This window comes from Odontomachus brunneus, unplaced genomic scaffold (assembly GCF_010583005.1).
Source record: "Odontomachus brunneus isolate Ranch 3 - 2012 unplaced genomic scaffold, Obru_v1 Obru_scaffold_176, whole genome shotgun sequence".
Classification (NCBI taxonomy): Eukaryota; Metazoa; Arthropoda; class Insecta; order Hymenoptera; family Formicidae; genus Odontomachus; species Odontomachus brunneus.
The window spans coordinates 443,500-465,810 of record NW_022639626.1 but is presented as its reverse complement, the minus strand read 5'-3'; the positions used below and the strand labels follow the sequence as shown (position 1 = coordinate 465,810).

The window sequence follows — 22,311 nt, the reverse complement described above, 5'->3', positions numbered from 1 at the left end:
TTCATCGGCGAACATTTATATTCTATTCACACGTGTATTCGCACGTATATGTGAACGTACAAAGCAAAGTAACCCATTATTTACTAAGAGAGAGAGAAAGAGAAAAGAAAAAAAGCGCGTTGGTTTATTCCTTACACCCGGCTTATAATAAAAGCATGCGGCTAGCGAACCTAACACCGCGCGCACGTTGCGCACGTGGAAGTAAGCTTTTAATTGGACGTTTTTAGGTATCACCCAGCGTTTACACATCTTTACGGCGCTCCGACCTCTTACACGCGTCTCCTCTACGTTCGTAGACGAAGAAAAACTGTCTGATTTATTTTCATCTATACTAAATAAAGCTCACGTTACTTCTTACGAGCCACGCTTTGTTTTCGCCTTGTTAAATCCGCTTAAATATTTTTACAAGCCATATTGGTACATTCGGGCATGTTATTTATGCAATAATTAGAAATTAATTGTTCATTGTTTTATTTTTTTTTCGCGAACATTTTTTGTAAATTATTTGCAGTCATTGCCTAAAAGCAAATTGCTGATAGATTCATACTTATAGACTGTTAGTCAACTTTAACATGAATAATCAGAGAGAGATTCACGGAACTATAATAATGTATTAAATAGCAATAAAAGACTATGAATATCAGCTTAAATTTCGACTCGGGTGTATTCTTATGCCCGGCAAATTTTATTGAACATCCGTTAAAATCGAAAACACTTTGTAAAATAAATGATTTGACACACCTGTAAATAGATAATGTATCGCTGTCTACATTCCAAAGTCTTAGTTTCAGCATTCTGCTCTCAGCTGCTCCATCGTAGCACTCTGAGTATTTGCTTCTAGCACTGACACTTGCTAAAATACAATGCGATCTAAGAAACACGTGCTGATTAATGCGACGCCGACGAGGTTAAATATTTTAAAACCCGACGAGAATTACAAGTGACGTACCAACATACGTACTCCTCATCGCGGTGTGTGCGTCGTTCTCCAATCAATGATGAGCACATTCGGTGGCCGACAATCAATGACACATTCCGCATCCTTGAGCTGGTCAAATTATCAAATTATCAAACGACAGCGTAACCAATTATAGCATCAAAGGACAATAGTCTGTATTAATGTTATACCTCAAGACTCTCCATCGGCTCGCCAAGTTGGACGGAATTTGCAAGGTTAACATGGAACCAAAATATCGACTCGGATAAGGCTGCAGTCCACCTTCCGGCGACGCATTAGTCGTATTAAACCATTAGATAGTCGGTCGTACATTCTAGGGTGTGTTTACATGGCTGGTGTAACGCGAACACGACCCATTTTCGATTTAGATCGCTCTAGCGCGCTCGAAAGACCGCTCGTGGCAGCGCGCGTCGCGCGACAGAGAAGGCATTTAGCTCCACAGCGCAATTAGAGATCCTTTATGCAATGTCAAGCGCTCCGTTATACGCCAGTTACGGACAATGAGTACATGCGAATTACCACGAATGGACCCGTTCACTGTTCGTTAAAGCCACTCGGCAGGAGTGTCCAGGTTGAACGGCTTTCCGTTGCTTTCTCGAACACGACGCGTCGGGTTGGTCGAACATGGTGTTACTTTCGTTGTTCAGACAATTGTTGGACGATCGCGCTGTTATTGATCGTCGAATTAGTTCCTTCTGGCGAAAGATCGTATCTATCTGTATTTACGCTGCGTATAGGATACTCGACAGAAGCGAAATGATCTTCATTTTTCGTGATTTCCGTGACCAGGCTGATGGCACCTCGTGCGTCTGCCGAGACACGATATCGCGTTTCAAATGTATATTCGAGTACACGTGTACTTGCAAACAGTACAGATACGTACTACAAAATCTGTGAAAAAGAGATTGAAAAATGTACAGACTCGTTTGTCTAGTTATCCTTGACGCGGTAATTCTATCCCTATTTTATCTTATCGATGTCCAATGACGAGCGATATAACGAACATCCGGTTTGTGCACATCAGGCTGACAAGGAAGACACTCGGTGGCTGTTCATCGTCGCTCGCTACGCGTGCACAATTGCACTTACTAATTATGGTCGCCGTCGTGTGTAGGTCGTTTGTTTTTTGTACGGATATGAATCGTGGAAGGTGCTGCAAATGTCTTCTTCTCGAAATACACATGATATCGATGATTTCCAATAACGTATCAGCTGTATCAGCAACAGTAAGTTAACGTGATTTTACGACAAAATTTGTCGTGCCAAGTTTCAATCTACAAATCTTCTCTGTGACCTCGATATAAAATTGAGTTTTCCCTGACAGATAGGAAGGGTTTCCCCGAGAGGCTCAGCTTCAAAACTGCGAAAACAAATTAAACAAATTAAACGAAAATAGTAGAATCTACTAAAAGAAAAAGAAGTGAGACCAAGATGATTGATGTTGATAGTCGTGCGTGAAGTATTTGAACGCTACCCCGTTAAGTATATACAAAGAACAAACACTAACATAACATCAATATTATAATTTCCCACTCAACAATGTAATGCAATATAACATGTATGTTATACGTAACACAACAATATTACACCGACATTAAACTTGAGAAACTTTTAATTATGTTATCGCGAAGATGATTACGATGTTATCATGATCTTAAAACATTATACATACTTTCCGGAACTTTTAATAAATCTTAAACCCAACATTAATACAAAGTTTTTTTGATTAATGAGATTACCTTATGATTGAATTAATATTATTTCAATATCTATCAAAATATAATTATCTTATCATCTTAAGCTAACGTTTTAGTAATATTAATGTACTATTCCCCGTTAAAGAAAATTACCACACATACAACATTGTATTTCCATGCAAAAAATTTAATTTACTAAAATATTATAGCAACATTTTAATAATGCACATTGACTTTGATGTTATATGGGATGTAACAGTTACATTGTTGAGTGAGAAATTACAACATTGATATGATGTTACTATTAGCTGGTATTTACTGGAAACCACGTGCAAAGAAACATCGCGATGCAAAACGCGCTTATTGTATTTGTTCACTGTACCGAAGTAATCGCGACTACATCGACATGTGGATGTTTTTCTTGAGCATTTCGACAACGGAAGCGGAAGAAACACGAGCGACCGGCCGGAGATCCCACCTCCACTTCCCTTCTGTTCCATTCTATCATGAGAAGAGCACCTCAGTTACACGCCACGGGGTTGAGAAGGCGGACGCGTTCGTTCGGCGTTCCATCCTCCAGCGGCGCTCACGCGCCCTTCGCGTGTCGCGACAGAGAGAAAGAGAGAGAAAAAAAAACCTTATTTTCGCGTTTTTTCGTCCGAGTCAATTTAACTAAATAATCGTAGCACGCGAGTCATCGATCGATCGATCGTTACTCTTATCGCGAGGCAGTGAACACTTTCCCGCCTTTTCACTAACATCGAAGATGACGTGCGTAACGACACGCTTTTTACTCTAAAATACTTGTCCTCTTAATGACATGTTCGCGAAAGATTCTCGGAAGTTGAATTAACGACAGTAGTTTTCGGTTTTGGTAGACGGCGATTATTAATAATGATGCACAGCCGGTCTCTTCACGAAGACGTTCGTCTATACGTAGTGTAGCGGAAAAATTTACCGTTTCGAGTCGCTCCACTCAGGAATAATGAACGGGTAAGAATAATAGGTAACGACACGCGTGTAATCATGATCATATTGCATCACGAATGTGATACGAACGGCGTGCAAGACGAAGTCGATTCGTTCACTTCCGACGCGCTTGCCGCGCGCGTCGTAACGGCGCGACGCGTCCGCGAATTCGCGTGACATGGCAGGCCTTATTAGATGATATCGCACGGAAATCCATCTTACGCGCACTCGTGTCGAACGTCGCTCCGTAAGTAATGAACGGAGAACATGACGACGGTTAACGCATCACGCGACGAGTGAGCGACCGGTCGATCGATCGTTTGTTCGTTCGTTCTTTCGTTCGTTCGTTAGTACTGTCGGACGTAAGCGGAAACGATCGACTAGCTAAAATACACGAGGCCAAAACAACTATCAAACGTCTGCTAAAGAAAGAAACTGTTAATGAAATCGCAAGGGCACCAAGATTGATGAATCACTCGGAAAAGAAGAGAAGTGCGAGGTGGCATGTACATTGTGATGTGATATGTTAAGACATTGAAATAAGTTTCACATGCAACACTAGTGGCGAGACACGTCTTGATAGAACAAAAAGAATATTAGTATCGCGGTGTTCACAGAGTCAATTAAAGTATAGACATTGCTCCAAGTGTAGACGTAAACATTGAAGTATTCTACAAAACTAGAGTTGCCGCCGAAAGCTCCTTCAAAGTAATGACTAGACACATTTAAAACAGAAGCGTATCTTGGAAGAAAGAGAGATTTCAAAAACGCTCTTATCATCTCTTCCGAGTTACAGTTCCGAAGGCGCGATGACTACAGATCTAATATTGATATCGATGGAAAGTCTCGCGATGTCCCATTTATCCCCTCGTCACAATCACGCTCGCTGAATCAACACGTAAAATTAACGAGGATTATGTGTCGGCGTCAATAAACGGCATTCTCGCGCCAGTCGAGTCGTGATGGAATTTCCATCGAACACGACCGAGTCGTTCGATCACTCGGACTACATCGAGACGACGAATGCTTCTTCCACTTCCACGGTCTCGGAACTGAACCTGCCGTATACCGTGTGCGAGATTCTGGTGGCGATCTGCGCCGTCTTCGGCAACGGCCTGGTCATCGTGGTTTTCGGCAAGGAACGAAAGTTACGCAGACGCACCAACTACTACATCGTCTCGTTAGCCGCGGCCGATTTATTGGTCGGACTGTTCGCCATCCCCTTCGCGATCCTGGCGAGTATCGGTCTGCCGACGAATCTGCACGCTTGTCTCTTCACCGTGTCGGTCCTCGTGGTCTTGTGTACCATCAGCATTTTCTGCCTAGTGGCAGTGTCTGTCGATCGTTACTGGGCAATACTACACCCCATGGGATACTCGCGCACGGTGCGCACCAAAACTGCCATAGGTGAGGGATCACCACGCGCGTCCTTCCACGATGTTATTAATTTGATACTTGATATCAGGTACTTGATATCAGGTCGCGAGATTAATGGAAGGCGATACACGCGTGCGTTGATCCAAGTCAACTGAAGTCGTCCTGAAATGCAATAGACCACTTGACGATTGGTTCATAGATTTTCAAAATAATCATTTGCAACACGGTCGAGGAATTTAAGCCTAAAACTCTGAACGTGGGTAAATTTTACTCAACGCATAACTTGCTCATAGCTCCTGATTGATAATTAATCTTAGAACATAAAAATATTCTAAATCTAATCTTTTTTTTTATTCAGTGTAAAGAATATCGAGAAATATGAATATATTAATGCTTTTGCGATTTAATGAAATTGAATAAAAGTTATAGTGAACAAAACACATGTTTTTAAGAACGGTAACATTTGGAAAATTGAATTGTGTAAATGTTACCTACGTTTAAGGCTTTAGGGTTAATTCGCTCTTCGAACGTATTAGCATTAGGGTTACTACCGCTTTGCGTGACACTTTTGATATAGCATATTCTCATGAACCCTGTCGGAGCTCAAACGGTTAATGAGTTAATTATATCGGTCATATCGATATTAAAACAAAAGAAACCAAAAGCCGTGGACAGCTACGCAATGCTTCCAATTTCCGGCACGTATTCGGGTACAAGGATACAAATACAACTAGCGATTATGCGGCATTGTTTGTGCGATTTGCGATCGCGTCGTGTCCCTTCTAAATCCCGTTGCGTGATGTCACGTTACATCGTACCGACTACGCCTCCATTAAATATCTTGTTAAGCTGATCGACGCTATTCGATTAATCGTACATTTCAAAAGTACTTTCGATTTTCTTTCTCCCTTTTTTTCTTTTTTTCGGTCGTATCTTCCTGTTAAATTTAAAAGAGTCGAATTTCAAAGAGAGATGAAAGATTTCATGGTCAAGATTCATTGGATGCATCAATTTCTATATCTCGATAACATTCGGAAACGTCGTTCCCCGTATGACGCTCTCGATAGAATGTATTTCCCTACGGAATATCTTTTTCCACGTATATCGAGCGAATCGATAAAAAGCCCCATGTGCCTCCGCCGCACACGCATAAAAATTGCACGAGATAGAGTGTGAAAAAATGAAGTTCACCGCTAATCGCGATGAATGGCCGATAGATAACGAACGGAAGTACGAGCGCGAGTCATTATCCGAATCAACTACGCGTAGTCGGCGCGACGACGCGACGTCAACGACGACGTGACAACGACACGACGGCGCGTCGATTCATCGGCAAAACCTAGCGTCGATGCATATTGTACCTCTCGATTTCAATAGTTCCTGATTTCACATCGATGTGATAGCGCCTGACAAACACGATTCCCACAAACGGAATCGTCTTGAATAGAGCTGTTCCTGCATGAAAGAGAGAATCTCTCTATGAATATCTTCAATATCTTCAATGTCTCAAATACTATCCACTTTGGGCTCATATATTTATCTTCATGTTAAAGAAAGAATCTATTGCTTTCAGGTATAATATGCGTGTGTTGGATAGCAGGCACATTGGTGGGCTTTCTGCCGCTTTTAGGATGGAACACCGGGGAGATGAGCGACCACAGATGCATGTTCATGAAAGTGATGGACTTCGATTATCTTGTGTTTCTGTATTTTGCCACGATCATCTTCCCTGCCCTGCTGATCGCGGTTTTTTATGCCCACATATACCGCGTGATTGTGAAGCAGGTCAGTCGCTGGAAAACACAAGCGAATGGTGAATTGCAATGCGGAAAGTAGCCAAAAAGTATGACAGATACGACGATCGTAGTTACAGCAAATCGTCACGATGGATCCCGATGGTGGTGGTGCCGCCGCCGATCGCCGTCTCGGCGGTGGTCTTCGTCGTGGTCGCACGAGTAACCAGGCGACGGGGACGATGCTGCGTGTGCTCGGCGCGGCGCGCAAACGAGAGGTCAAGGCTACGCAAAATCTCTCGCGTATCGTCCTGTTCTTCATCGTCTGTTGGTTCCCGCTGTACACGATCAACTGCGTGATGGCGTTTTGTCCCGAGTGCGAGGTAAACGACTTCCTCATAAACTTCTGCATCATTCTCTCGCACATGAACTCGGTCGGGAACCCACTTCTCTACGCCTACCACCTCAAGGACTTTCGTGCCGCACTCAAGAATTTCGTGTGGCGACTGTTGTTCCCGCACAGCGATGTTAAGTCCAGTGTGATCAGCGTGATCCACGATCGCGGATCTCTCGTGGGGTCGCAGAGACAGTTTCAAAGGCGACCTAGCGGCCTCCCTCAACCGGGAAGTCAAAGGTCAAGTCTGCTACGCCAGGTGCGTGAATTCTCCTACTTGCACATTTCATTCTCACGCTTCATCCTTTGCTCGGTTTACGCCGGCGTCAAGGTGAAATGAAATCTATATCTACATAGAATACATACGCACATCATATAATTTAATCATTCCAAGTATTCTCATGTGGGAAACTATAAATAATCCCGTACATACACACCGTAAATCCAAGTGTTATTTTTAAACGCATAAGCGTGTAATTCTCTTTTTACATATTTCTTGCGTTTTTAATCACATCATTTAATACGTTTAAAATATAAATTACAATTTGATGGTATTAAATGATGTGACTTAAGGATCCTAGTCCTTCGCCGCGTAACTTTTGATTGACAACATCAGAAACGAGGAAATATATCTCCAATATTCCTGCAAAGTACGTCGAAATAAAAAGACATATCCAAAAAATAATGCTTGCAATCGATTAAGCACATCTCTAAAATATTCCAAATATTTTCCTTTTGCTTTAATAATCCATAAATAACAGTAAAATGAATACGACAAAATAATAAGAAAATATAAGTTAAAAAGGAAAGTTGCATATCACGTTAATCGAGATGGTCGTGATGAGGGGCTAATAGTCTTAAAACGGTGAAAAACATGTAAAGAGAGATTCAGATCCAAAATAACACTTGGATTTTTACTGCGGAAATTTGAGAAAAAAGATAATAGCGTCTAGTAAGCATCTTATGGCTTTTGTAATCCTCATGTTTGTTCCATTTGGACGACGTTGCAGGCTGTCGGCGACACGAGAACAGGCGGCGCGTATTCCGAGAGGCGCATATCGTCGATACGGGAAAAGGAGCAGCGTCAACATGCCGCGAGCGTCAACACTGTCGGAGCAGTAGTGATAATTAGCAATTCCGAGCCGAACGAACAAACAAGCATAGAGAAATCTGTTAACGATATCGAGAAAGAGGCTCATACTCCTGCCATAGAACTGCAAACATATAAATCCCTGGCACCGCTCTTGCCCGCCGAGGAGGGCCGCGTCGAGGAAACGCCACCCGCGTCGATCTTCGTGATCGAAGCCGATGTAAATCAGACCACGTCTGATCACTTCCACTTCGCTTTGCGGCTCTCATCAACCGACGAGGAGCCTCGGGACAGAATCGATGTGACGGTCGGATAATTAATCCGTAATGACGGACAGAATGACGTGAAAGCTGACCATATCCGTTTGTGTACAATTAGGACAATAGTCTTGGTACAATATCCAACTGTTACGTGAATGTCAATGAGTTTGATCAATTTTATAGTTATACCTTGCTCTTCGTCACCGTTACGTATTTATTTTGCATCGATCATGTTTAACGTTAGACCATTTACACAGTCTTGGTCCCTCGCTGCGACCTGCTGCGACCATCTTGATTTATGACGCGAGACGAGCGAGGAAAAACACGTTAAAAATTCTTGCAATATATCGAAATAAAATGATATGTTCGCAAAATAGTAGCTGCAATCGATCAAGCAGACTCGTAAAAAATAATCACTTTCCTTTTACTCTAATAATCAATAGTTGTAAAATTAACATGACAAAATCATGAGGAAATAGATTTAAAAAGAGAGGTTGCATGCATCACATCTTCGCTGCGAGGAATCAGGAGTTTTAAATCAAGAATGTTCCGATATAGTTAACATGAGAATCCTAGTTATAAAATTAAGTTCTTTTTAAAAGACTTTATAGCGTGATAACTATTCGAATAAGTCAGCTGCAAAGGACACGCATTTGAGACCTTAACGTTAATCAACGTTACCGCGTAGATGTGTTATTACGTTGCAAAGAAAATCGGTGTCATTAAGGTGTGTAATTCATACGTATATATGTATATACATGTGTATGTGTATGTACATACATGTACTCACTACTTACCGTTACGCCTCAAATTCCCAACGCGTGTGGATACTCAATAAACCGTGACATATCTATTAGTTGTGCTAATTGCAAAGGAATATTATGCATAAATATTGAATTACCTTGCTAACCAACAAAAGAAGTGAGTCTGTCTTACTTCTGAATACATTCTCGACTAGTGCCATACATCGTAGGAAAATAGCAGATCTGGTAAAGGAACCAGCTGTTAAAACGATAAGTGTTATATAAATATTGCAAACGTCTTGAAAAGAACTAAAGGTGAAAAAGGAAGCCTCCAACCTGTTGAGACGTAACAATAGAAAGAATATGGCGGTGTTTGTTGTTACTCTTTTTACCGCCTTTTTCAATAACGTGTTAGAATTTATGTCGCTAGATGGCGCCAGGCAGATCGTCTTGCCATCGGATACACTTGTTATGCAGCATTCACATTGCATCCGACATTCTACATATGATAATCTGATATCCAATAGTAAAGTTTGTTTCTTAGTGTTTTAGCTGGCGATATTTTTATTCCTAGAAAAGTAATTTTCTCATTGGATATCGGAGATCGTATATCGAATGTCGATACAATGTGAATCCTGCATTAGATGATGCCACTGTACTGCTGAACTAGTGCAATAAGTTAAAGTGAGACAAGTATCTGTTTTCTTACTTTACTTATGCACCAGTGCAGCTGAAAAGAACAGACCACTGGTCAGCTGTTATCGCGAAGCGCAGTTCGAAAGTTTTGGAAACAACGGAACACGTGAGCAAAATATTAAGGAATAGATTTAATGCAGTTTGAAGTTCAAACGAAGTATGGATCCAAGTGAAGTCGAATTTCTCGGTGAGAAACGACTAGTCAACATAATACCGAACTTCAATTTGGATGTAATCTACCTGATCTCAGGCTCGGTAGGACCATTTCGCGCCGGTCTGCCTGTTAAAGTACCAATTTGGCTTGCCGTTTATCTCAAACAAAAGCAAAAATGTCGTATTATCAACCAAGAGTGGATGGAAGTCGAGAGTCTGAACGAGAAGAAAGAAATGGAAAGGATGTCGAAGTACGTGAGTAGTTCCTGGAAATTTATTACCCACTATTATTCTCGATATGACGCGTCGATATTAAATTCTTTGTCTTCTAAACTAATGCTTCTAATAAATTATAACTTGCATCAATTTCCTTTGAAATTTTTCGATTTCTCTCTCTCTAGGTACTGCATAATACATCATAATATACTATATAAATACTACAAACAATATACTATATAAGTTTTTTGTAAAATTTTGTCATTTTTTAGTAACATTAAATATAAAAAATTAATATCTGAAGAAATTTGATTATAATTTTGATTATAAACATTTATTTATCTATATTAGATTATTCACAGAGATGCCCAGTTATCATTACATCGATGAGAGTCATATCTTGCTGAATATGGCAGACGATGATATACCTGATGCAGATGGTATAAGGACTGCTATAAAGGTAACAGCTTAAGTAGATTTAATTAAAGTACTTGCACAGAGAATAATGCTTAATATTATAACTTATGTTATAGGATATATGGGATATAAGAATGTCTAAATTGCGTACATCTGTGGATGCTTTTGTAAAAAGTGAAGGAGTGCATGCAAGATTGGATCATCTTACTGCAATGGAAATTAACGGAATACGCCCATTGTTATCATTTACATTAGACCAAATATTACGGATACAATCTGTAAGTATAAATTTAGATAAATATAAAATTTCATTCACATAGGTAAACATAAATTTTACTCTCTTGTAGTATTCTGAATATGATTTTTCTTCAGTTTGCCCTTAATTATAATTGCTATAATTTGTCTTAATATATTACAGGCAATTTCAGGAGAGGCAAGTTCTCAATATAGTGGAAATGTATAATGAAAATAACATTGAATTACCAATTGTTATTAGCAGATTGTGAGTATTTTTATAATCTTTATTCTTGAATATATAAACGCATGCACAACAGAATTATTTATTTCAAAAATTTATAATCCATATTTCCATCCTCACACAGTATGAATTTTTCTTCGTATAGATATTATATCATTTAATTAATATTCATGGAATATCATTTGATGTTCAATCCAATTGGATTGTATAGTATAAGTACGAAAAATAAAAAACAATGTATTTACGTACAAATATGTTACAATTTTATTCGGTCTACTTTCAAGTCATTACATAGGTTCACTAGTATATCTCTATCACATTTTTTCATTATCATCATACATAGTAAGTGTATATTTACATTAGTGAGACTTCAACTGATTTTATATCTTGTCCATTATAATATGGCATTCCACGTCTATATTTACACACTCTAAGTTTAAGCCACAGTCCCTTAGCAATCTTTGATATCTGTCCCTAAAAATAATTTTAAGTCACACATTTATAAGATTTTTCTTATTCGAGAGGAAGAGATCGAGACATCTCGATTTCGTTTGCCGTTTGAATCTTTTATAAATGCGTACACGAGTGATTGCACAATGAATAACAAATCATTGAGACAATTTAATTTAATCGGCAGTGAAATATGGTATCATGACAAATTAGTAATTTTAACGTTAATTTCACAAATTAACGTTTAAATTGTAATGCCATAGAGTGTGAATGAATTAACGTGATAACGCATTTGAGAAAGATACAATATGTAAGATTTAAAAAACTAAGGAAATAAATTCAGCCTGGCATGTCGTTTGGTAATGTCAATAAATTATTAATTCTATAATTATATCGGCAGTATCTTTACAACAACAAAAGTTAATAGATAAAAGGATCTTTTTCGAATATTCCGGACTGTTTCGACATCGAGGGGCAGCGTAGTTCCTCAGTATACTTTAAATCAATTCGGTATTTGAACTATCGAGTGTTGACAAACGAGATAAGTACTGTACGCCCCACCTAAACAAGTACTCGAAAATATCACAAAGTCCGTTCGAGAGACCGTCCCAAAAATCGAAAAATTTACGATTTCATCGTAAACGCATATTTAGACCGCTACAATTTTACTAGGATCAACCTTGACTCGAATAAACATGGTATCATCTTTGACAAAATGTCGCTTCTTCACCATCTCATGAGAAACGAATCGTGGGAAACCGAAACCGAGCGAATCCGGCTCACGACTCGGCCTCTGGAAATTCTTCCAGGTCGGATCCGGTATGAAACTCTCCACGATGTTGCAGGCCTTCTCCGCGACCACAGTCTGGTCGAACATCGTGAACGAAACACTATGCGAGAACGGCCATCGCAGAAGTGCGTCGTATTCGCCAGGCAGGATCTTGATGTATATCGAGATGTGACTACCTTCTCCGGTCCCATTTCCATTTAAGAAAATCGAAGCCTGCAACACGAGAAGTGGTTTTTCAACAGACTAAACTAAGCTGAACGTAAAAATCACTCGTAATATATTCGACGATACGTACCTGTAACTTGTATCCGTATTGACTAGTATAAAAAGGTGGACTAACAAGTTCCATTCCTTCTTTCGCTTTCGCCTCCGACATTTTGGCAGCATAGTCTGTGATCTTCCATATGAGCGTGCCCGTGTAATTTAACGACAGTTTACTGATCGCCGATTTGAGACTGGTTATTTGATGTTGCTGCTTCGTTACGAGACTACACATGAGGCTCAGATGCATCTTCGCAGACTCCTCGAGATGTTTATCCAACGAAAACCTATTCCCCTATTACGGATAGAGCGTGACATAAAACTTTTCGGTTTTGGAATAAATACCCGGCGAAAGTATACCAAATAAGCAGATGATTTAAATTAACACATGTTTAAAACATTAGGTATCTAGTTTCGAAAAGAAAATCTGATTCTATCAGTTTGAATCGATTTACCTTTTGGGTCGAGTAAGTTACAGTGCGCCAATGAGCAACACGTACCTTGAAGCGGCAGCCAGCGTCCTTGAATGTACAAGAAAGTAGATGCGTGGTGCAATGATCTTTCAAGTGCACTTCGAGATCTTCTCTGGGCAGTACCGCGGTCTCGCAACGATGAGGACACGCAACCGGGAATCGGCCACATTTTGCATGATGAGCACCAAGCGTATCGAAAACGAATTCCTTATTACAATAACGACAAGCAACCAGCCTTTTGGCGCATTCGCCTAACTTGTGTTGACCGAGATGTCTTCTTTGAACTTTCATTCCACACTTGTTTTCACAATACAGAGGCTCGTAGCCGCACGTCCCCGTGTGCTTCTGTAAACGCACACATTTATCGATTTTTCATTATTTATGATAGACACATTATTACATATTCCATTGGCAATAACACTGTTCGACAAATTTTTGACACGAGTGCGAATAGTCATTTCCGATGTATTTTTGTCTGCTGAACAAGAATCCGTCCAAATTTGGCTATCATATTACAAGTTTGAGAAAAATGGCATCAAAAAAGCCAAAAATGACAATTTTGACGGTTTTCGTGACGTTGTAACGCAAACAATTTTTTTCTACATTTCGTTAATGTAAAAGTTCTGCTCAGTGATATTGATGCAGACGACTGTTTGATTATCCATATGTTGAAAACAAAAAATCGTTGGGAAACGAGACCAGATGCATTTTCTAGCTAAAAGTTGATACTTTTGTGTGGCATTAACGAAATGTAGAAAAAAAATTTACTGTTTGCGCTACAACGCCACGAAAACCCTCAAAATCGTTATTTTTGGCCTGTTATGTTTTGTTATGTTTGACGTTACTTTTTTAAAAATTGTGACATGATAGCCAAATTTGGACGACGGATTCGTATTCAGCAGACAAAATTACATTGGAAATGATTATTCGCACTCGTATCATGAAAAAAGCTCGATTTTTGTCGAAAATAGTGTAATCATCGAAATTTGAAATATATTGTAAAGTATGTTTGCTAATGTCTTGATATTAAAATATTTCGCATCACAACCAGTGACCGGTTCTTATTTGTTTTATTTATTATATTATAATAATCTCATTAATATTATTAAATTGTAAGATTTAATATCATACTTCTAAAGTATGTCCGGTGAATTCTTTGGCACAGAAGTCGCAACGAGCTCTGCGCTGGGCGCAGGTGTATTTCAAATGGTCCTCCATGAGCACACGAGGTATCATTGCCCCGCATTTGTTGCCACAAGGAACCGCATCGTGTTTACACGTGTTCAGGTGTGCCTAAAGAAGAGCGAAATTTTAAATATTCAGATACGCGTTGGTTCACTATACATTCGACGTGATATCTGATATTAAATAACACAGACTAAGATCTTACCTTTAGCTTCCTCAATTCGTCCGACCATTTACAACCGTCTTTATGATGTATGCAGTACACAATGGAGCCCATTATTGCCTTCTCTGCCTCCGAGTCCTGGAGGTTCTGAAAAAGATCGAAATAGGACGAAAATGTATTTTTCGCCTTTATCGTCGTTTCAAGTGTAAAACAATCTCATCGACACATATACCGTAATTCAAAATGTAAGACAAGACGGATATCATCACGTAGAATACAGCATCGTGGGAGATGCCTCGTGCCGAGAACCACGTGGGTGGTGCTGCTCGAGAATATCTCAAGTTTATTGTTGTGACTCAAGTGATCGGCCCTTTGTTGCCCAAAATCATTTCGACGATCAAAGAACAATATTGAATTTACTTTTCATTTCAAACATTCGTTTATTAACGTCAGCATTATATCATTTAGCATTGTAGTTAGTCTTTGTCATGTTTGAAAGTCACGCATATCATATATAATTATTTAAAAAATACAGTTTAATTGCTATATATATATGGAATAATTTAATGTTTCGGATACTTTTGAGCATTTAGGAAAATACACAAAGAATCCTTATGAAAGTTGCATCGTTGAGGATATATCTATATAGTAAAGAAATAAATAATAAATATCCCGTGTTAATAAATATTACCATTGTAGTATAGTTATTTTGTAATTCTTTTTCTTCCAGACACAAGTAGTTCGCTAAAAATGTCTCCTTGGAAAATACTCGTTGATAAGGGAATAAGGATAATAGTATTAGTGCGGCAACCACGACCAATGCTACATCACCATATACAGATACGTCCAGCGTATAATATATATGCAAACGCGTGTTGGGAGGTGCTTGCAAGTTGAAACCTGCACGACCGGCAAGGTCGAGGAACCTAACGCAACCAGTCAGTCGTTAGTGGCGAGATATAAACAGAAGGAATGGAAGAGACGAGAGCTGCCTTCTCGCTCTTAAGAAAAGAGCGGAATATTGAGCGTTGCGAAATCTCTTTCGAAATTTCCTGAGGAAAGAGAAATGAAATCGCTAAGAGACTGGAAAACACAAGCTATTTGCAAACGGTACGTGGCAAGTTGCAACATTAAGACTGTACTGTAGTACAAAACCACAATGTGTACATTAACTGATCAATTAATCAAGACAACAATTCAATCTTCAGAAATTGTCAAATACGTTCAATAGCAGACCCAACAGTAATTTACATATCATACAAATACTCTTGTACTTCTTAAAGTACGAAACTTTCTGAATTGCTAAGTCATCCGTTTCTCTTTTTCAGAACGGAGTTCTTTTTAAGATATGTGGCTTCGTCGTCAGGTATATTAAAATACCACGTAACGCGTCAAGCAAACACATGACGGTTGCGAGTCCCGCGGGGACGTTACAGTAAAATAACGGACAATCGATCTTCGCATGTTCCACTTATTGCTCGCATCTTAGAGTCCACCAATGTGTCCAGTATTAAATATTTCATGTCGTCGCTGCTGTAGCAATTCGACGTGAATTAGCCGTGACATGACTTTTTTTTCGGCATGTCGGTAGAGTTGTTTCGCTTGCTTTTTCTCTACAAAAATAAGATTCGCGTTACGCTGAGACTCGTTACGCACATCGAAAGGGTCAAAAGCGTGGCATACGAATCAAGTTCCTTCGGTTGGGCATTCCCGACACGACTTCCCCCTCAGGTGCATCCATGCCGCGGAGCGTAACGTTCTCGTTCACGAGCGTTGAACGGGACGAGAAGTTCATCGTCGTGGAATGCGCCAGGAGGAACAATGCGCGAGGAGTGAACGCGCCTTCGTAACCGCGCCGCTTCCGGCGTAGACGCGTAGGACCCGAGAATACCATCTCGTGGGAATGGGTCGCGTCCAACCTTTTAATACAAGACGCGGTAATTGCCGCGCGGGGCACTCGTAACCATCCGTCTTGTCTCGCATTCCCCCGCGTTGTCGAGCGGCGAGGATGACAGGAACCACGAGTGGTCGCGTGTAGAATGCCGCGCTCTTATCCTACTCAGAACTCGAATTCGCGCTCGATGGACTTCTACTGGAAGTGACTTTGATTTTATCCTAAACTTCTTGCTACTGTACGTGTTTTCCGCTTGTATTTCTTTGCACGACGATGAGGAAACTCTATGATCATGATTTAAACTTCTTTGATCAATGAGAGTGTCTCGCTGCTCCATGCTAACTCAATTTATATATCAATTAAAATACAATCTTCCTAAAATTCAATAAAGGAATTCGAAATAAGATCTTGGTCGATAGAGATTTATAGAAATGAGAATTCAAAATAGGATCTAAACTGATAGAAATTCGTAGAAATAATTATCTCTATTTGATCGCACAGACCTGGACACGCCTGTCCAGTCGTCAGCATTACCCAATCGAATTCATTATTAAGTCTAAACGAAGGCTTGCCAGATTTAAGAAATCTCGTTGTGTTGAAGGGAAAGGGGAGATTTGCAACTCGCAAATGGACACTGAGCTCATAGAGCGTCGATAAACAATATCGCGACCACGCGCATGTTAAGAATGAGAGCGATCAAGAATCGCCGGGCGGGTAGGAACCAACGAGAGAGAGGTCGAGCGACTTCGGAAGCGGTCGAGGCCATCTGTTACGCTCGGTTCCCACGCTTCCGCTGCCACCGTCGCGCCTTACAGCCGGCATTTTATTCCAGTCGGATGGCACGGTCACACACGCACACGAAATTCCTCGAATTATGCGGGCGCAATGAAAAACAAGTCTCGTCTTGCGGCTTGTATCTAGAGGCTTAAGTAAAAACTGTTTATGCGTGTGTGTAACTATGCGCCCGCTGCGCGGCGTCGACGATCTCGTGATAACTTATCTTGTACATTTCCTTGTTGGAATTGTGATGTATGCTCTATCGAAGGTACCGTTTCTGTTATATTTACAAACGTTTTTCTACATTGGCTGTCCTGATATCGTATGCCATTGTTAGTGCGTTAATTACGGCGATATAAGAAATTTTATCCAATTCGTCGTAAGGCGGACTGTAATTAGTCTAGTCGTGAACACGACAATGTGCCAATCGTACAGCATTGCAAATGGAAATCTAACATCGACAACTGTCTGCTGGAATGAAAAAAGCGTCATTATCACGTGTCAATAATGCTCATCTTTTTCACTTTGCGTGAAGAAGCTATTGGGAGGTCAAGAAAATAACGGGAAAGGTGAGAAAGAGAGCAAAGAGAGAGAAGCGTCTGATGTCTAACCTCATCGGTAATAATAGGCGATTTGTCCATGGTGTCGTTGATCGGGCTTGGTGGTGACGTGGGACTAGCGCTGGGGCTTACGTGGAAGCCCTTGGATTCCTTGGCGGATCTCTGGGGCGACACCCTCGCCGGGAAACTCAGAGTTTTGGTCCACTGCGACAAACCGCGCACCATCTTCGTCGGAGGCACTAACGTCACTCGCGCAACCGAGATGACTCGCGTCTGTTGCTGGTACCATTCACGACGTCTTGGCGACGAGAGGCTAGTCTGCCGTTTCTCCTCTTTATCGCGTCTCTCCGCGAGCTCAGGTAAGCGCGAATCCCACTCACTCCCTCGTTCGCCGAGAAGTTGACTTTGAATTTTTAAATCGATCCTCGAGATCTCGCACTTTCGTCGACGCTCTCTCAGCCAATGTCAAGTGGTAGCTGACTTCAGCCGACATACATACGCGCACTTCGCGGTGAGGACCTCGTACGCGACCTTCTGAGCGATGAAAACACTCCGCACGATCCGGTACTGTGCAGAACGGAGTTCACTGATGGACTGACACGCAGGCTGTGACTAGTTCTGCGGCTTCTCTGGACCGAGCGTCATGGTGTCGACTGGGACAACGACGGTAGTGGTGGTCGCGCCGGCGGTGGAGGAGGAAGAAGAGAAGAGGGAGGAGGATCGGTCGCGAGCCAGAGAAGTCGCCGGAGCGACCGGGAGACCGTTGTGCCGAAGGATGGTGCGCAACGAGACAAATATCGTCTTCGGGTCTTCTCGTTCCGCAGACGTCGGAGAAGGTAGTCGAGTTAGCCTCCACATCTGTCGTTCGTCTCATGTCTTAGACAATTTCTATTTTTTCAAAGGAAAAAAAGACGTGAATGCCGAATGATGAGAACGATGAGCGTAATGCTTTACAAATCACACCTCGGTATCGTTTCAGGTATTCCAAATTCACAGCCGGTTTCATCAGTGTCGTTGAACTTTAACTTGACATAACTGACTGACTAATGCGTTTACTTTTCAGACAGAGGTAAAAATAACTCGAAGATAGAGAAGGTAAGATATCAAGTGAGAAAAACAAGATATCAAAGTTGAGGAAAGGAGTTAAGATTAAAAGTCACTGACGTGACTTGACATCGATCATTAGGCTAACATCACGAACACTTCCGCAAGAATAAGCTCTCGTTTCAGGCAATAACTAAGAGAGAAGCACTGTCAGGAGAAGCGGAAAAGGGTGGGAGAGACAGGTCGTGAATGAAGGAGTATATACGTGCAAAAACAGGAATGCACAGAAGGTAAGCGAGTTAGAGAGATCCTACTACACGCAGTCATGAATATGCCTTTAAAAGTATTCGCTCTTCAGTTGTCCGTCTCTGAAATTAAAAGAACATAATTAAAAGAAAATTAAAAATTTTTGACCTTTTAATTTACAGCCGCCGAGATACCCGCTCTCGATTGATTGACGTGAAATTTCTTGATATTGTGTAATTCACGACAAGTTGCCGGAAAGGAAGAAAACCAAGTAAAGCGTGTGCGCGACGACGTAAAACCGTAGAGAGAAAACGATCAGTAAGGCCTTTTTGGAGACAAAGAACTATATTCGTGAACGAAAAGGAGAGAAAGAAAGATAGAGAGAGAGACTCGTGTGTTGCCAACTGCGGGTTTATGGAGTAGCGAAGGGGAAAAACGACGCATACGTCGCCAGGCTTATACGTCGCGGCATGCACCGTGCGTTCAACTGTGCGCGGACCGGATCTAGCCAGCTGCGGCCTTCTTCGACCTTCCCCCCACCGATGATCGGTCAGAGAAGTCCGCTCCTCACGACCAGTGGCCGGCTGTGCCACGTTATTCCAAATCTTCGCGTCCCAGTGGACGTGTTGGGCACCGGCTCGAAGCTGAAATCGACCGAAGTTGCCGAAGCCGACAACGGCCGGATGAATATTCGATCGTACGAGCGCGATACATCTCGAAGCATATCGAGCAGACGTTTACTATGTCATTGAGTCACTTCAGTTTTGGAACGCAAGAAATGTATCGCAACCATGTTCACACTTGTTCTCTATTTTTTATCACTTTTATTCGTAAGAGGTCCTTACGTCTAATCCGTAAGTCTAGACTTTTTTTTATCGATAAAAGTACTTCTAAATGTGACTGAAAGCCAATCAGAAAATTTGTAAGCCACATTTAGAAACCATTTTAAAAGTAAGTAAAAGAGTATTTAAAATAAAGGCCTTCGTAGAACTTTGTAAGATTGAGAAGTGGGCGATTGATAGAAAATCTGTTCGTATCTCATCGATCTTCCACACAACATTTAGTATAGCCATAATAGTCGTTATGACGTATATAGGACTTGTAGAATTATAACAAATAAAGGCCAAAGAATTGTTTGCAATTCTTTGAGCGCAGGTGATATAAAGGGTTGCTGCTTGCGAGCAAAGAATCTTCACGAGCGTGAAAGATTCGTCGGACGAATCCGTGCACGTGGCCAGATGGAGCGAACTGAGGCGCTCCCGAGGGGGACAAAGAAGCACTTTTCGAAGCGCTGCGATACGAGAAGCACCTGGCAAGACGATGGAAGGGATCGAGCATGCGGAGAATAGGAACGAAAAGCCTGGGGAATAATATTGGGAAGCGTGCAGCTGTCACAGCAGCTGCAAACCTCCTCTCTCGTCCGCTGACCGGCAGCTTTCCTGACTCCTCTCGCGCCTTCTGCCTCGCGTTGCTCGCACGCCGCCTAATCCACATCTCGGCATACTGATATCCTTTCGCGGATTTTTACCTACACTATATCTCGGTAAATTTATACACATAGACACAGAAACTATCCAGGACATGGATAGTTGAGGATGACACAGCAAGCTGTTTATCTTGAATGAAACATTTATCAAAGTATATTCGTCATGAAAACAGGATACACTCTTGGAATGGTCAATGCCTCGCTCGTGATACACTCTTGGAATGTAACACTCAATATCACATAAAGGCCCACGTTGTCACATAAAGGCCCACGTTTTAATCGCGCTTTTAAAGCAACCACTATTGCCAGAGGAAAGATATCCTTCATCCTTCCCGAGGCAAGGAAGCCTGCGTGTTCGTGTCTGTATCAGCTGCCTCTTGTGTAAAATTAAACTTCCTGCCCTCCTGGTACCCACATCTGCTCTCCTGCGATACATTCATCATGGGCATGCATGTGATGTACCTCTAGATATATGTGTAACATCATAAGTGTGAAGCGATATTATTTTCATCGATTCCTCACTCTCGACTCTCAATTGTTATCTTCTGTGTGTGTTACTTGCGAAGTTGCAAATCGTCCGATGTTTATTTCTTGTTAACGAATGAACGATGAATTTAGAATGATATAGGTATCAGTTGAAGATTACTGATATTAAGAATAACTAGTAATCGTCTTAATGATCGAAGAGTTAATCGTTGTAGAACCATCGAAAATAAGCGTCCTATATCTGCATACGAACCTCCATGGCCATTAATCATTGTGCTTGTGTAATCAACCTTAGTGTACAAGCTAGAGTAGAAACACGATGGAAGACTCGTGTCGCAAACAGCTAAGTGAAAGGAGATTTTTGCGGCGCTTCGAATATGAAATAAGCTCGAACGATGACAGATTTTTCAGAGTGACAATTCGAGATCCGACGTGTTGATCCCATTTATTTTATAATTATAAGATCGAAATTATATTCTATATATCATTTTGACTACACTTCGAGATTTTAATTATTATTAATGAAATAATCAAGGAACCACTGACAAGGGGAGCAGCTGAGGCAATCTTAAGACGCAGGTGTCGGTCGCTTCCAGAATGTGGCAGCCAGAGGCGAGCAACTTTTAACCGCATGTTGCTGCCCAATTCGATCGACAGAGAGACGATCCGTTACACTCGCTCTTCAACTCTTACGTACGTGTACGTGTGCGTACACGTGTGCGCATACATGACACGCGAATAAGAGAAAGTTGAGGCCTCACGAAATCGCCTTTGCGAAAATGCCGACGAGCGATCCTCTATTATGCAGGCAGATATAAATGGACGGCAAGTAAAACTTCAATTCCTTTAATCGTTCTTCGCGCAAAAGGAGCACATATACTGCTTCTTTTAATATTTATATACATCTTGTGCGCACGAGTTTTTTTCCGAGTGCACCAATCAATATAATTTATACGTATGTAACGCTTATGCAGTTCTATGTTTTCAGACAAATTGCATCGATCTCACGAACTTACCGTCTTAGACATCCGGCTGACATTATAAATTGACGTTGATGTACTGGATCGTCCACGTCGAAAATCAAAAGCAGACCATCGAGACGAAGAAAAATTGAATCTTCTCTTTAACGAACGCTTCGTTATCGTGAACTTTGGGCACTTTGAAACGATCTAAGGTCTCGATCGCTTCCAATTATACTTGGCGAGAAATATGCGTTTACTTTGAGTTTTCTCTTTATATCTTAAGTTTATATGAAATTTACTTTTACCCGAAAAACTGCCTTCGCGAACTTAATGTATGTACTTCGAATTTGTTG

At 41.1% G+C, this 22,311-nt stretch overlaps 2 protein-coding genes and 1 long non-coding RNA gene across 14 annotated transcripts; 1 reads left to right on the top strand and 2 right to left on the bottom strand.

The window, feature by feature from the left end:
* Positions 1 to 447: 447 nt before the first annotated feature.
* Positions 448 to 9,590, bottom strand: LOC116851471. 7 transcript variants are annotated; one of them, XR_004379591.1, is made up of 7 exons: positions 9,380 to 9,590; positions 6,873 to 7,477; positions 6,363 to 6,794; positions 4,694 to 5,163; positions 1,129 to 2,318; positions 950 to 1,048; positions 448 to 853 (listed from the first exon to the last, which is right to left on the bottom strand). It is a non-coding gene; the product is annotated as an uncharacterized LOC116851471 (long non-coding RNA). The 7 variants fall into 7 exon arrangements; XR_004379589.1 differs by having other exon boundaries at positions 6,873 to 9,340; positions 9,415 to 9,590; XR_004379588.1 differs by lacking the exon at positions 9,380 to 9,590 and having other exon boundaries at positions 1,129 to 1,849; positions 2,048 to 2,318; positions 6,873 to 7,012.
* Positions 9,591 to 9,893: 303 nt separating this feature from the next.
* LOC116851475 (probable DNA replication complex GINS protein PSF2) lies at positions 9,894 to 18,571 on the top strand. Of its 4 annotated transcripts, XR_004379594.1 has the most exons (6): positions 10,077 to 10,321; positions 10,638 to 10,746; positions 10,820 to 10,981; positions 11,122 to 11,205; positions 15,234 to 15,613; positions 15,832 to 18,571. XR_004379594.1 is itself a non-coding variant. In XM_032830917.1 (5 exons), exons 1-4 carry the CDS (start codon positions 10,077 to 10,079, stop codon positions 11,164 to 11,166), a joined length of 561 nt encoding a protein of 186 aa, XP_032686808.1. In that variant the 3' UTR covers positions 11,167 to 11,205; positions 15,234 to 18,571. The 4 variants fall into 4 exon arrangements, 3 of the variants coding, with proteins under 3 accessions (XP_032686810.1, XP_032686808.1, XP_032686809.1); XM_032830917.1 differs by having other exon boundaries at positions 15,234 to 18,571; XM_032830918.1 differs by lacking the exons at positions 15,234 to 15,613; positions 15,832 to 18,571 and adding an exon at positions 12,441 to 12,582.
* On the bottom strand, positions 11,422 to 22,139 carry LOC116851474 (TNF receptor-associated factor 4). 3 transcript variants are annotated; one of them, XM_032830915.1, is made up of 6 exons: positions 22,013 to 22,139; positions 14,546 to 14,650; positions 14,287 to 14,448; positions 13,183 to 13,500; positions 12,717 to 12,977; positions 11,422 to 12,634 (listed from the first exon to the last, which is right to left on the bottom strand). In XM_032830915.1, the coding sequence occupies exons 1-6, from the start codon at positions 22,022 to 22,024 to the stop codon at positions 12,281 to 12,283; spliced, it is 1,212 nt and encodes a 403-aa protein (XP_032686806.1). In that variant the 5' UTR covers positions 22,025 to 22,139; the 3' UTR covers positions 11,422 to 12,280. The 3 variants fall into 3 exon arrangements, with proteins under 3 accessions (XP_032686806.1, XP_032686804.1, XP_032686807.1); XM_032830913.1 differs by lacking the exon at positions 22,013 to 22,139 and adding an exon at positions 17,786 to 17,997; XM_032830916.1 differs by lacking the exon at positions 22,013 to 22,139 and adding an exon at positions 15,195 to 15,331.
* Positions 22,140 to 22,311: the final 172 nt, after the last annotated feature.

Bases quoted from the DNA above. Each gene is read 5' to 3' on its own strand.
- LOC116851475 (XM_032830917.1), top strand. From the start codon at position 10,077: ATGGATCCAAGTGAAGTCGAATTTCTCGGTGAGAAACGACTAGTCAAC. The intron at 10,322-10,637 runs GTACGTGAGTAG...TATCTATATTAG, and splicing joins GAAATGGAAAGGATGTCGAA to ATTATTCACAGAGATGCCCA. The intron at 10,982-11,121 runs GTAAGTATAAAT...AATATATTACAG, and splicing joins AAATATTACGGATACAATCT to GCAATTTCAGGAGAGGCAAG.
- LOC116851474 (XM_032830913.1), bottom strand. From the start codon at position 17,959: ATGGTGCGCGGTTTGTCGCAGTGGACCAAAACTCTGAGTTTCCCGGCG. The intron at 12,978-13,182 runs GTACGTGTTGCT...TATCCGTAATAG, and splicing joins ACGCTGGCTGCCGCTTCAAG to GGGAATAGGTTTTCGTTGGA. The intron at 12,635-12,716 runs GTACGTATCGTC...CTCGTGTTGCAG, and splicing joins AATACGGATACAAGTTACAG to GCTTCGATTTTCTTAAATGG.